Here is a 15,118-nt window from a genome sequence, read left to right as displayed (position 1 = left end):
GTGCTCGGAGACATCGTGGTAGTCGAAGAAGAATTAGACGGCATATGACCAATCAAAGAACTGCTCTGCATTGAACCGACCTGCGAACTCTAGAAGCTCCAACTTCACCCCATATGTGGAGGGGCGCTCTGGTGCTCTCTGCTGTCGGGTCTCTACCATTCCTGCAGGATGCTCGTTCCAGAAGGTGTCATCATCCCACACTGCTTCATCGTCGTGGTCCTGTTTGCCTGGCTGCTGGGGTTGGCAGATTCCGATGACCTGTTGTCGGCGCTCTGGTCGCGCCAGTTCTTGCTGAATCTGCCTCGGTCCGGCTGGCTCGTGGGCGGGAACCATTTGTGGCCGGCGTTGGGGTACCGGTATGACAGGTGGTCCTGTGATAGGCAAAAGTTTTGGTCAGGTCTCAGGCTCTAGGTGGGTAGAAATTGGATAGTATGGGTTTGGGTTATGGGTCGGGTTAGGATAATGGTATTGGGTCGGGTATGATATTCGGTTTTGGATCTGGGGTGGGTTAATGGGTTGGTTCTGGTTCGGGAATTGGGTCTGGTTGGTATAATATTGGGTTGGTTCGCCTGATTGGATATGGATCGGGTCTAGTGCTAAACTACTCGTCGGACCCAGATTTGGATAGGTTGGATCGAGGATCGAGTTGTGGGGATAAGATGCTTGGTTTGAACTCGATCCATAATCCATATGATTATGGGTCTGGTTTTGACCCAGCTTAAATCCAAACTGGAGCTCCGTCCGGGTCCGATATATGTTTTGGTCGGCATTGGATCCATTTTGAGGGTCAAAACTAAAGGGTTGGGCCTGATTCGGGACGAACCACGAACCAGACCCAACTGGGTAGGTCGGGTAAGGGAGTTCGGAACTCGGATCCGCTCCCGGAGACCCAAAGAATGGTCCCCGAGAATCGGATCTGGGTGCCGCTGCAAAATAATCTGGGCCAGGCCCTCTCGGGGTTGGACCCATTCACAAGGGTCCTTAACCCTCTGCGCGCTGGTGGGTTGCAGCAACGCCCCCACGCGCAGCCTCGGAAAAAGGGGCCTGGTCAGCCCCCAGCCTGGCCGATGTTGTGGAGCCAGCACCCGGGCCCAATGTCACACTGGGGCGTTGCGACCTGGGCCCAAGTTGTGGCACAGGCACCAAGGCACGAGGCCAGGCCTGTGCACCAGAACTTACGCTGTGATACACGGCCAGAGCCCCGTGACTTGGCTGACCAACACCGACGACCTGATTGGTAACGGTGACAGGTTCCACAGTGGGAGACGGTACCAGATTTGGAGTGTCGGCATGACCAGGATGGATCGACTGACCCGGTTCAGTTGTGGTGGCAGGTAAGCGACTGTTCACGTCGTCACTCAAGTTTGTTCCTGTTTTCATCATTGAAGTCGCGCGCGTACCTCCTGATGACTCGACGATTACCACTCGATCCTCAATCCCATCGATGCACTTTGACATACCAGCCATATCTTTGTTTAGGCGCAATAGGTTTTCTTGTATCCGAGTTATGATGTCCAGCACCTGCAACACCGGATCTTCCACGACGGTTCCCTCCCGCTCTTTTCCATCGGTAGGATCGTGCCTCGCCTCTTGAGCCATCCCGCTGACGAAGGAGGACACCTGCGCTCTGATACCACTTTGATGCAGTGGAGGAATCAACGTTGATGCTGTTGACGCTGATTGGTGAAGGCGCGGGTGCAGTGAAAAGAAAATCAACTTTGACACTGTTGACGTTGGCTAATGAAAGCACGACCCTCATGGTGGTGCGTTGGCAGAAATGAGAGAATGCCCAAAATGAGAAAGATGGGCCTCAAAAACTTTTATTCGATTAATAAACCCAATGAACAATATACGTAACTATAGACTCACAGGGAACTAACAATGAAAAGGCAAAAGAAAAAAAAGAAACAACTGATACGGCTGAAAGGAAGAAAACAATTTAGAAAAAAAAAACAAAGGGAAAACTGCTGAAGACAAAATACGACTGCTGCTAGTTCTGAATAATCTCTGCCTGTGCACAAAACCCTAGAGGGGTTTTTAAAGACTTTTGTTGGATCCGGGTAGCGGGTCCGGCCCCGGACCCGATGCTGCTCCAGCATGATGTTGGATCTGGAGCTGTCCGACCCGTATTCTCTATGCTTGCCAGGCGTTGGTACAGAGTGGTACCTCCCCTCCATGTCTTGGAACCAGTATGGGAATTGGATCCACTGCTTGGATCCGATTCTCAGAGTGCAAATCCAGTCCTTTACATGAGTCACACTGTATGAACCCGGGTCCTTCCTGCTCTGCATCAAATACCCTTTATCGGGTATGATTGGATATAAATTAGTATATATATACATGTAGTTTAACACCCTCCCTCAAGCTTTACGGGGACATGACCAAAAGCTTGTTGAGAAGAAAGATGAATCGAGGAGCAGCAACAACTTTGGTGAAGAAGTCTGCCAACTGGTACTCGACTGTAACGTACGACAATGCTATAGTTCCTCTTAGATATTCATCACAAACATAGTGACAGTCCATCTCAATGTGTTTAGTACGCTCATGGAAGGTGTAGTTGCTTGTGATATAAATTACGCTTTTATTGTCACAACGCATCTTCGAAGGTGTAGAGATGATTATGCTCATATCACTGAGGAGACTCCAAAGCCACACAAGCTCCATGGTTGTAGTGGCGATTGCACGATATTCAGCTTCCGTTGAAGATAATGATACTTTGTGCTGCTTCTTGCATCTCCAGGAAATCATAGTCACCTAAGAATACACAGAAACCAGTAGTTGAGACTCTATCATTGGGATGTTTTCCCCAATCAGCATCAATATAAGTAATTAGATCAAGTGATTGAAGATGAGGAAAGAAAAACTCCCTTAGTTATAGTATTTTTAATGTATCTGATGATTCTTAAGACTACACTCATGTGCACTGTTGTAGGTACATGTTGAAACTGACTGATTGAGTGAACTGCATGAGCTATGTCTGACCGAGTGATTGATAAGTATGTCAGAGACCCAACATGTTGGCGGTCGGGAGTGGGATCTTCAAGAAGAGTTCCATCTTCCAACCTCAACTTTGTATTGATAACTTCAGGGGTTGTTGTCTTTTTGTCATCTGTGATGCCAGACTTTGAACAAATGTCAACTGCAAGTTTCATCTGAGAGAGAATGTACCCTCTGGGAGAGGACGCCACTTCAATACCTAAAAAATATCTTAAGAAACCAAGATCAGACATGTCAATTTTTTTTTCATAACCTTCTTATTATCATTAATTCCCTGCTAAGTGATGATCATATCATCAACATAAAGCAGAAGAATAACTACTGAAGACCCTGCATTTTTCACAAACAAAGCAGTGTCAGTATAACATGAGCGAAAATTTAAACTTGTCATTACGTTACTAAATTTATCATGTCAAGCCTTTGGGGCTTGTTTTAATTCATATAATGCTTTGTTAAGTTTAATAATTTTATTATTACCAATACATACTCCTGGCGGAGGATTCATGTAAACCTTTTCATTTAAGAATGCATTCTTAATATCTAATTGATAAATAAGTCATTTTTTAACAGAAGCAACAACAATAAGAGTCCTAACACTAGTCATTCTAGCTACGAGAGCGAAAGTTTCCTCATAGTCAATACCGTATTCTTGAGTGTATCCTTTTGCTACTAGCCGGGCTTTATAGCGTTCTAATGATCCATCGCTCTTAGTTTTGACTTTGTAGACTCATCTACATCCAATAGATTCCTTTCCAGTAGGTAATGAGGTTATTTTTCAAGTTTTTGCCTTTTCAAGGGCACTAAGTTCTAAGTTCATGGCTTCGACCTACTGAGGAATATTTTTGGCTTCATTATAGTGAGATGGTTCATGGAATGAGTGTAACGCAATTAGGCATGACCTATATTTTGGTGTTAGAAATGTTAAATTGTAATCCATAAGACAATGTATTTTATAATATATATTTTATATATATAAAAGAAGATACATATACATATATATGTACATGTATCCATCTACTTATGTATATAATATATATATATTTCTTGTATTAGTTGTAGGGGTGTTTTAGTTATTTTACGCATATTCATGTTGAATATGATTGTAATTCTTCTTTTTAATTTTTCTTATTTTTGTAACTTTTTCTTTTTACTTTATCTTTTTTTTATGTACTATTTCTGTACACAGTCAGTAGCTGACTGTGTACAGTGTACAACTAGACAGGTAAGAATAAGAGACGTTGGGCTGACTCCCAACGACTCTAATTAGAGCTGTTGGGAATCAGCCCAACAACTCTTATGAGTTGCTAAAGCTTATAAATAAGGGCTGTAAGCCCATTGTAAGAATAGAATTTCAATAAGGAGTTGTCTCCTTAAGCTTATAAACACTGTGCATTTATTGCACTTCTTTTGTGGTGTAAAGCTTATAAACACTGTGCATTTATTTTGTATCTTGAGTATTTGAATTATCAAGTTATTTGAAAACTTGATTATTTGCAAGGATTCTTCACAAGAAACTCATATGAAACAAACCTATTAGGAGGATTGGAGACTCGACCGGATCTTCTCAAAGAAATTTCTTCTATGTTGGAACCTTGAGAGTATTTTTTTTAAAGCATTTATGAGAACTTGTTGACCACACCGAACATAGGTTTGAATTGGTCTACTATCAATGACATCATTCTCATTTTCGTTTTCAACATTGTTAAGAGGAATGTCCTCTTGGTCATTCAACAAATTATCATTAGAAATCACCTCTTCTTGAGGAGTCACTTCTTCATGAGGAAGAAGATCCAACAAGAAAGCATATTCGCTTTCATCAATATTTTTAGTTTTCTCAAACCCATTTTCATTTTCTAAGAAGATTACATCTTTAGAAACATACAATTTGTTACTTTTGAGGTCGAAGCATCTAAATCCTTTTTTATTTTCTTCATAGCTTAAGAATACACATTCAATGGCCTTTGGAGATAATTTATCTCTTTTATGTGAAAGAACAAAACATTTACACCAAAAAATTCTTAATCTATTAAAATTGGTGTTCTTTCAAATAGTTTTTCATATGAAGATGTATTTTGTAAGGATAAAGATATCATTCTATTTATCAAGTAAGTTGATGTTAAAGCGGCTTCGGCCCAATAGCTTTTTGGAATTTCTTTAGAAATAAAAAGTGCCCTAGTGGTTTCCAAAATGTGTTTGTGTTTTCTTTCGGCTAGATCATTTTGTTGAGGAGTTCTAGAACATGATTTTTTATGGTAAATTCCATTTACAACAACAACAACAACTACGCCTTCATCCCAAAACAATTGGGGTCAGCGATATGAACCAAAAAAAGAAATTCATTTTAGGTCTTCCACATGAATCCTTTTCCTCCAATCATTTCTATCTAATGCCATGTCCTCGGTGAGGTTCAAAGCATTCATATCCTTTCCTATCATCTCCATCCAAGTCTTCCTAGGCCTACCCCGACCTCTTTTAACTAATATATTTTCCCATTTCTCCAACCTTCTAACTGGAGCATCATTAGGCCTTCGCCGAATATGCCCAAACCACCGTAAACGATTCTCTCGCATCTTATTTTCAATGGGTGCAACACCTACCTTCTTACGTATCTCTTCGTTCCGAATCTTATCTTTTATTGTATTTCCACACATCCATCTAAGCATCCGCATCTCAGCTACACTCATTTTTTGAATATGATGTCTCTTGGCAGCCCAACATTCCGTACCATATAGTAAAGCGGGCCTAATAGTCGTCCTATAAAACTTTCCCTTCAACCGCAATGGCATTCTACGATCGCACAGCACTCCAGTTGCACTTTTCCATTTCATCCACCCAACTTTTATCCTATGATTTACATCTCCATCAATTTCTCCATACTTTTGAATGATGGATCCCAAATATTTGAAATAATCATTCACCGGTATTTCTTGCTCACCAAGCTTCACTACACTCCCATCACTACTTCGTTGCTTACTAAACCGACATTCCATATATTCAGTCTTACTCTTACTCAACTTAAAACCTCTAGCTTCCAATGTCTGTCTCCATAATTCTAACTTAGCATTAACCCCAGCTCTAGACTCATCAATCAAAACAATATCATCAGCAAACAACATACACCACGGTACATTTTCTTGAATTGATCTCGTAAGCTCATCCATCACTATCGCAAATAGAAAAGGGCTTAAAGCAGATCCTTGATGTAACCCAACCGTTATCGGAAAATTGGTTGTCACCCCTCCACAAGTGCGGACATTGGTTACTACTCCTTCATACATATCTTTAATTATACTAATGTACTTGAGAGAAACACCTTTCTTCATCATTGTCTACCAGAGAACGTCCCTAGGTACTCTATCGTATGCCTTCTCTAAATCAATAAAAACCATATGAAAATCTTTGTTCCTCTCTCTATATCTTTCAATAAGTTGTCTAAGAAGATGTATAGCTTCCATAGTTGATCTTCCAGGCATAAAACCAAATTGATTCTCCGATATCATGACAACCTTCCTCAACCTAGACTCAATCACCCTCTCCCAAGTTGTCTAAGAAGATGTATAGCTTCCATAGTTGATCTTTCAATAAGTTGTCTAAGAAGATGTATAGCTTCCATAGTTGATCTTCCAGGCATAAAACCAAATTGATTCTCCGATATCATGACAACCTTCCTCAACCTAGACTCAATCACCCTCTCCCAAAGTTTCATAGTATGACTCATGAGTTTTATACCACGATAGTTTGTGCAATCTTGTATATCACCCTTATTCTTATATAAAGGCACCAAAGTACTTTTCCTCCACTCATTAGGCATCTTATTTGTTCGCCAAATCAAGTTAAAAAGATTTGTCAACCATTCTAAACCTTTCTCTCCCAAGCATTTCCAAGCCTCGATAGGTATACCATCTGGGCCAACTGCCCTTCTTGATTTCATTTTCTTCAAAGCCTCTACAATTTCTTTCTTTTGAATCTTGCGCATGAAGTCACGATTTATCTCATGAAAAGGAATGGAGAAGTCTCCAAGATCTTGAGCATGACTATCATTAAATAGCTTATCAAAATAATCTTTTCATCTCTCCTTAATCTCCTCATCTTTGACTAAAACCCTTTGCGTTTCATCTTTGATACATCTAACCATACCCAAATCCCTCGATTTCCTATCTCTCATCTTTGCAAGCCTATAAATATCCTTCTCTCCTTCTTTGGTATCCAACTTGTCATAAACCTCCTTATATACCTTAGCCCTCGCGTTTCGAACTACTTTTTTAGCTTCATTCTTTGCTATCATATACTTCTCCAAATTCTCATTATCACGACTCTTACTTAGATTTCTATAACACTCTCTTTTAACCTTAATAGCTAATTTGACATCCTCGTTCCACCATGATGTATCCTTACCTAGTGGTGCACCGCCTTTAGACTCACCCAATACCTCCTTAGCCACTTTTCTCATGCCACCCGCTATCTTATTCCACATTGATTCTGAATCCTCCTCGAGACACCAATCAACTTCCTTAACTACTTACTCTACAAACAATCCTTGTTTAGCTCCTTTCAGTGCCCACCACTTAATTCTAGGATCTATCCTATGTCTATCCCTTTTGCGGCATTGTCTAATTCTAAGATCTAAAATTAAGACTCTATGTTGTGTAGCTATACTTTCTCCCGGTATAACCTTACAATCGATGCAACAACCCCTATCTCTCTTTCTAAGTAGGAAAAAATCTATCTGACTCGTATTAACCCCACTTTTAAATGTTACTAGGTGAGACTCCCTCTTCCTAAACCAAGTGTTTGCTAAGATCATATCATAGGACAAACAAAAATCTAAAATCCTTTCTCCACTTTCATTTCTTTCTCCTATACCATAGCCTCCATGGATACTCTCAAATCCATCTCTACTAATGCCTACATGTCCATTAAGGTCACCGCCGATGAAAAGCTTTTCTCCATAAGATATCCCTTGTACTACTCCATCTAAATCATCCCAAAATTCATGCTTAATGGAATCATCTAAACCTACTTGCGGTGCATAAACACTAATAATATTAATAATATCTGTACCTAATACTAATTTAATAAGTAAAATTCTATCACCCTTCCTACGGACCTAACTACATTATCTATAAACTGACGACTCATAACAATCCCTACTCCATTCCTATTCCTATTTATTCCTGTATACCAAATCTTATATCCCCAAGGTTCTATCACTTTTGCTTTCTCACCTACCCATTTGGTCTATTGTAGACATAAAATATCAATCTTTCTCCTACACATAACATCTACTAACTCTACCAACTTACCAGTTAAAGACCCTATGTTCCAAGTGGCTAACCTAATTTTATGGTCTTGGACTAACTTCTTTACCCCCACCCGTCCAACAAAGTGAGGGAACCCTTGCCTATTTGACACCACACCCGGGCGCCGGTGTGACGCGTCGCTTCTGGGCGACGACCTAGCAACCCTTGCCCATTTATCACTGCCTCCGGGCCTAGAGAGTACAGCGCGTCGCTCAGTAGGGAACGCCCCAACGAAATTCTCATATTGGTTCATTTTCATAGGGTATGATTAAGTTTTTATGCTGGCTGTCATAGGCCTACCGCAACCCTCCTCCTTTATCCGGGCTTGGGACCGGCAGCGTATAACTAAACAGTTATACACAGGCGGTGTGACGCGTCGCTTATGGTAAATTCCATTTGTTTCTAAATAATTTTGAAATTCATTTGATAAGTACTCTCCACCCGAATCAGATCTAAGTATAGAGCAGTGTTGTGAAAAGCGTTGAGGCGTAGCGAGACACTCCACCAAAAACCGAGGCGAGCCATAAGCCTCGAGGCGTAAAGCGTAAGCCTCAAATATTTTTTTTGAAAACTTTAAAAAAATTATAAAAAATATCTAAAAATACAAATAAATAAAGAAATGCTTTATTGATGAAATAACAACCAGTAAGAAATGAAAAATCTCAAATAAGTACTAAAAATATGAGATTAACATATAAAAGTAACTAAAAACCGATTACATAACTGGAAAATATATGAGATTAACCAAAAAAGTTAAAATATACTAAGAAACTGATTACATAACTGAAATAACTGGAAAATATATGAGATTAACCTACAAAAGTTAAAATATATGAGATTATTCTAAAAAATATGAGATTAACATATAAAAGTAACTAAAAAAATGATTACATAACTGAAAAATATATGAGATTAACCAACAAACCAACAAAAGATAAAATATACTAAGAAACCGATTACATAACTGGAAAATATATGAGATTAACCAAAAAAAGTTAAAATATACTAAGAAACTGATTACATAACTGAAATAACTGGAAAATATATGAGATTAACCTACAAAAGTTAAAATATATGAGATTATTCTAAAAAATATGAGATTAACATATAAAAGTAACTAAAAAACTGTTTACATAACTGGAAAATATATGAGATTAAACAACAAAAGTTAAAGTATATTAAAAAACTAATTACATAACTGAAAAATTTATGAGATTAACCAACAAAAGTTAAAATATAGTAATATACTAAGAAACTGATTACATACTGAAATAACTGGAAAATATATGAGATTAACTACAAAAATCTTGTTGATCATGTCTCAGAAATCTTTTTGTATTTTTTTTTTGTGCCTCAGGCTTGCACCTTGAGGGACAATGGGCATCACCTCAAGGCGAGGCGTGCCTTTTGTGCCTCAAGGCGCGTTTTTGATAACACTGGGCAGAATAGAGGAGACGACAGAGAGGAGTCGGCTGTATGATGGCATGATTCCCAATGTGGGTTGTGCCTTATTCCTTTTCAGTATATGCTGAAAACAAAAAATAACTTACAGGACAATAATACCCCTACTAATACAAATGCAAGACTTTACCGAAGAGGGGTACATAACGTAAAAACAAATATACAAATACAGTCCATAATATAAACATGTATTCGGTAATCGAATCCAGCTCCAAATCATATTACATCCCAATACCATGCACCCCTTGCTGAAACATACTTCAAGTGCTTATTTTATTTGGGGAGTATGATCTATATCTATCAATCACCAGACTGTACTCATATAGGAATCCACAAATGTTTGAGAAAAATCTTGACCTTTTTGTTCATGTCATTTATTGGGGGCATTCACTGATCTTTGCTGTTAACTGATAGGTAATAGTAAACTTCGATGTACGCTCATTTTTATTAATATTGCTAAAGATGTCCAATGAGGTTGCTGGGAAATTTATATGGAGTTCTTATGTATTGGCCAACTTTTTCACTTATACATGCACCCTGACAACAGGTGTCACAGATTCTCAAATATTGTAATTCTAGAGGCCTGGCTGTTGTTCCACAGGGTGGAAATACCGGTCTTGTGGGCGGAAGCGTGCCTGTATTTGATGAGGTAAACTTTATTTGTATGTGGTGTGCAAGGAGATATTAACCAGTTATAGTTCATTCATATATTTGTTCTCTTTATCTTAATGTAGGTTGTAGGCATTCATAGTAATTCTCAGCCAAAAAGGAAAAAGTGAATGGAGGAAAACATATAGCCAATGGTGTCTACTCCAAATAAGGGAAAATGTGGGTACCATACATGCCAATAGCGAAAAAAGAGGGCCATGATAAACCAACTAATCCAATGAGCTTTGCCCCCTCATGAGCTCCACCGAATTCAAAGAAAAAAACAATTGCTTTGATGCTTGAGAACATCTTTTTTGACATTAATATTATACTGCTACATGTGTCCACACATAAAAGTGCGTGCAAGTTCATATTATTATTCAAGATGCAGAAAGGAAGAAATACTATTTAGTTTTAGTGAATGAGGAAACCTTGACCCAATATACAGAGAATGTATGGCATGACTAAGATGCCCTCAAGCCTGTAGTGAAGTAGAAATAACCCTACACTTAAGGTAAATCGACAACAGCGTGTTCCTTCAGAAGGTACTTATATACATGCCACATAGTATGAATTTACATTCAATTAATTGAAACACTCATTTATGCTTCTATCTTCTTTTATAGGTGACATTCTATGTCACAGGGATTTGGCCAGACAGGTGCCGCACCCGCGTCGATGCGACACGGGTGAGGGTGCGGCACCCGGTGCGGTCAACGCACCCAGGGTCATTTTGGTCCATTTTTTTTATTATTTTTTTTTAAATTGCCCTATGAAATGGGCTGAGAAATTTAAAAATCCCCCTTTTGGATGCTTGCAAACCTTTACGGTGAAAACCGATATAGAAATCCCACTCTATAGTGTTCGGTGTTTGTGAAAGTGATGTTTTACAACCTTTACATAATTCACTGTGTACTGCTTGTTTGGGGTTTTAAAGCCCCCTTCATATATTTCTTCTTTTTACTCAAGAAATACCATGGGTGACACTAAAAAAAGTACAACATTTTCATTGATAAGAGATCCTTTAAAAAAAAAAACCCATGAAACTGACTAAAACCAAGGAGAAGCAAAAGAAAAAAAAACAGTAGAGAAAACAAAGATGGAGAAGAAGAAAAAATGAACAAGTAGGAAATTAAAGAGTACCAACAAGTTTAGGAAGGGAGCGCCAACTGCCATGGCCATTCTTCTTGATGTAATCGACCAAGATCTCGTCTTCTTCAGCCATCCACAGACCCTTTTTCAACCCTTGCTTTTCACAACATGGAGCTCTCCCCATCTCTCTCTCTCTCTCTTGGATGAAGGAGAGCCAAAAGAGTGCTGTGTGATCGACTCCTTCAGCTATAAATACTCAAAAGTATTCCGTACTATCAGCTAGTCAGAGAGAGAGAGAGAGAGAGAGTCAATGGGCAAGAATTTAATGAGAAACGTAGGATTGGAAAACCCCAATTGCTGCTCTTTCTTCCTCAGGAGGCAAAAAGATCACAAGCAGCACGAAAACAAAGGCGAGAAGGGTTCTCTTGGAGTTATAATATATATATATATATATATATATATATATATAGAGAGAGAGAGAGAGAGAGAGAGAGAGAGCAATGAATGAAAGGTGACCCAGACTGGTTCAATGATGCGCTCTCAGGCATGAATTAAATGAGTTTTACAGACTTCACATTCACCTCTCCACCTCGATCATCGCGTCAGAGAGAGAGAGAGATTATTATCACTACTCTTATGAGTGCGAAGCGCTGGCCCCGCCACATTATCGCTCGTGGTTAGGCCCACTTTCAATTTCATGGTGTCAACGGGTTGGGTTGGGTTTGGTTCGGATTTAAGTGAAATCAAACTCAAACCCTATATGAGATAATGGTACCGGGTTATGGACTTGAGTCTAATGGAATCCATCATAAGAAACCATACCAGGATCCTGGACTAGAGTCTAATTGAACTCATCATAAGAGAAACCATACCCGAACCTTATAAGGTTACATAAATCAGATCCAAACCATACCTGCTAAAATAATATTTTTTTATCATTTTTACATTGAAAATATTTATTTGCCGCACCATATATATATACATTTATATTTTTACATTGCTAAAATAAATCCGATCCAAACCATATATATATATATATATATATATATATAATTTTTTTGCCGCACCCCCGCACCCAAGGTTTTTGAAAGTGCCGCATCCCCGCACCCGCACCCGCACCCATGTGACATAGGTGACATTCAGATTTGGGTTTCCTAAGTGTGCAAGCCTCTTTTTTTTTTTCAAAAGAAAAGGTGTGCAAGCATCCTATATCTGTTCGGTTACAGAATGGAAATTCTTGAATAGGTTTATCTTGTTGATGCATTAACTTTTGGTCTTTCATTAGTTGATGACTTTTTTTCCTAGTTTGTTTGATAATAAACATTTTCCAATATTAAGATGCATAAGGTTGTAAGAAGGTTTGGTTTGAATTGGTTTTATCAGACCAAATTTTGATCTGGTTATATATTTTGGACCGAAGTTTGAACCTATTTGATGTCTGGATATAATGTTAATATCCCACCCATATTCATCCAATTCGTCTAACTTTTGGACATTTTCTTATCCCTATCCATGAACATTAGGCTTGGTCGGATCTACATGTGTTAGTTTCTAGATCTACTTAGGCATAAGTCATGAGCTACTTCGAAGCTTGGAAGATTCATTTATGTCATTTTATCCAATCCTAATAACCAACACACATCCTTGGCATGCTAGCTCCCATTCTCATCCAAAGTGTCTTCCTAATAATGGACCATCCTGAACACATTTACAAAGTTGGATTGAGCAGATAAAACTTGCACCTGTGATGCTCTGCTTGATAGTAGGTATATTCATCAATGCTGTCCAAGTAACTCAACACTCTATTTCCAAGATTTTCTCTTCTCATGAATGTTTCTCTGGAAAGATAATTTGATCCACTAAATTTAGAATATAATCTGTCCAAGTAACTCAACACTCTTCTTACAAGATTTGCTCTTGTCATGAATGTTTCTCTGAAGGGGTAATTCGGGCCACTAAATGTAGAATATAATCTTGTTGGCTATCTTCTTCATGGTGCTGAAAACATGATTATACTGGTGCTTTACCAGCCTGATGAGGCTTTAGCTCACAATAGTAGGCATCAAAGACAGAAACATGTTGCCATGAAGCATATTTTAGAAACATGTTGCCATGAAGCATCTTGTTCATAGATTAGCAGGATTGAAAAAACATGGGATTAAGATCTGATGGACATATTTGTATACTTCCGGTCAATGTAGATATTGCTAAGTTTCATTCCACTTGATAAAGTTATTGCAGCATATCATAGATGTGGTCCTTTATTAGGTTTTACTTTTGTGCATGTGGCAATAATAACTTCATTGTTTACTCCCAAGTCCCAATGCATTATGCAGGTGATTGTTAATGTCGGTTTAATGAACCACATCATATCCTTGGACAAGGTAAACATCATAACTTCCCTAGTCTCTCTTTTTCAAGATTTTTCTTTATCACATTCTTGTCATATTGAATTCTATGTTTCCGGAATATCAAATTAATTTACCTTGTTTGGCATTTGATTGACATTTATTAAGGTGAAAATAGTTTCTAGTGTGAAATTCTACTGGCCTAGATGCAGTCCAACATGATCGGTGTGATGATATTATTTATTCCTACCATCCTTGCAGATCAGTGGCATACTTGTCTGTGAAGCTGGTTGCATACTGGAAAACTTGGATTCTTTTCTCTCTGACCATGGGTAAATTGTTTTCATGTCACTAATCCATACAACTCCATATATTTTATTACCAAGTACTGCTGTTCTTTTATAGTCAAATAGAATGAAAACATGTATGTTAACAATCATTTTGATTTTTTCGTGTATTGTATATTTGGAACTAAATATTTGTATCTGTATGGCTATTTGTTCATGGACAATGTGCCAGTGACATCTTTGTTTTTTTTTATGCATGTAAGTGGTTGGTGGTGTTCTATTTGTACCATTATTGGACTATAGGTCTTCATTATGTATTGTCATGTATGTGCTATAAACAATGAATAAAATGCCAACGAGTAAATTAATTATTAAAATGCAGGTTGGCATCTTGAGAGTGCCCACTTCATGCAAAAGACAGAAGGTTAGATTGTCTCCAATCTGTCCCTTTCCTGCGCCTGGAATATGGGACTGTGATGGCATGTCCACTTTTATATCCAGATCCCAAGCTACTCTATTTTCTCCTGTCAGTGCAACTAAGTTTACCATGTTTAGCACTGACCACCTATTTTTATTTCTGCACTTGCTTCGTCCTCACTTCTGTAGCCATTGCAGTGTAACAAACAATTTTGCTATTACATCTTATTGTAAAGGGATAGAAATAAAAGTTAAAGTGTTGGGTTCATCCTTTTCCTAGCTTTGAAAGTATGGATGCACAACGAGCCGAGCTAGCTCGGACTCGACCCGTTTAAGCTCGGCTCAAACTTGTTCGAAAAGGTAAATGAGCCGAGTCTTCTTTAGAAGTGGCATGAGTTCAAATCCCACCATCTTCCTCCCTTACAAAAGGGTTTTGGCACAAATTTCAAAAACTTTGAAAACCTTTTTAAATTAAAATTGTCCAGCTCGAGCCAAGCTGAGCCGAGCTTTGCTCGAGCCCAACTCGAGCCGATCCTGGGCAATGGTTGTTGAAGCTTGGCTCGAGTTC

General features: G+C 38.7%; 1 protein-coding gene across 3 annotated transcripts in view; it reads left to right on the top strand.

The window, feature by feature from the left end:
- The window catches only part of D2HGDH (FAD-linked oxidases family protein), a 74,653-nt gene that overhangs the window by 19,716 nt on the left and 39,819 nt on the right, over positions 1–15,118 (top strand). The window contains exons 3-5 of one of the 3 annotated variants that reach the window (XM_090016600.1): positions 10,306–10,407; positions 13,835–13,882; positions 14,108–14,178. In XM_090016600.1, the coding sequence (XP_089872726.1) occupies positions 10,306–10,407; positions 13,835–13,882; positions 14,108–14,178 (221 nt within the window). The remainder of the gene's footprint in view (positions 1–10,305; positions 10,408–13,834; positions 13,883–14,107; positions 14,179–15,118) is intronic. The other 2 variants (XM_090016601.1, XM_090016602.1) reach the window with 2 other exon arrangements.

This window comes from Nuphar pumila, chromosome 8 (assembly GCF_984573655.1).
Source record: "Nuphar pumila chromosome 8, dmNupPumi1.hap1.1, whole genome shotgun sequence".
NCBI classification, from domain to species: Eukaryota; Viridiplantae; Streptophyta; class Magnoliopsida; order Nymphaeales; family Nymphaeaceae; genus Nuphar; species Nuphar pumila.
The sequence above is the reverse complement of the archived record's forward strand: the minus strand, read 5'-3'. Positions and strand labels throughout refer to the sequence as shown.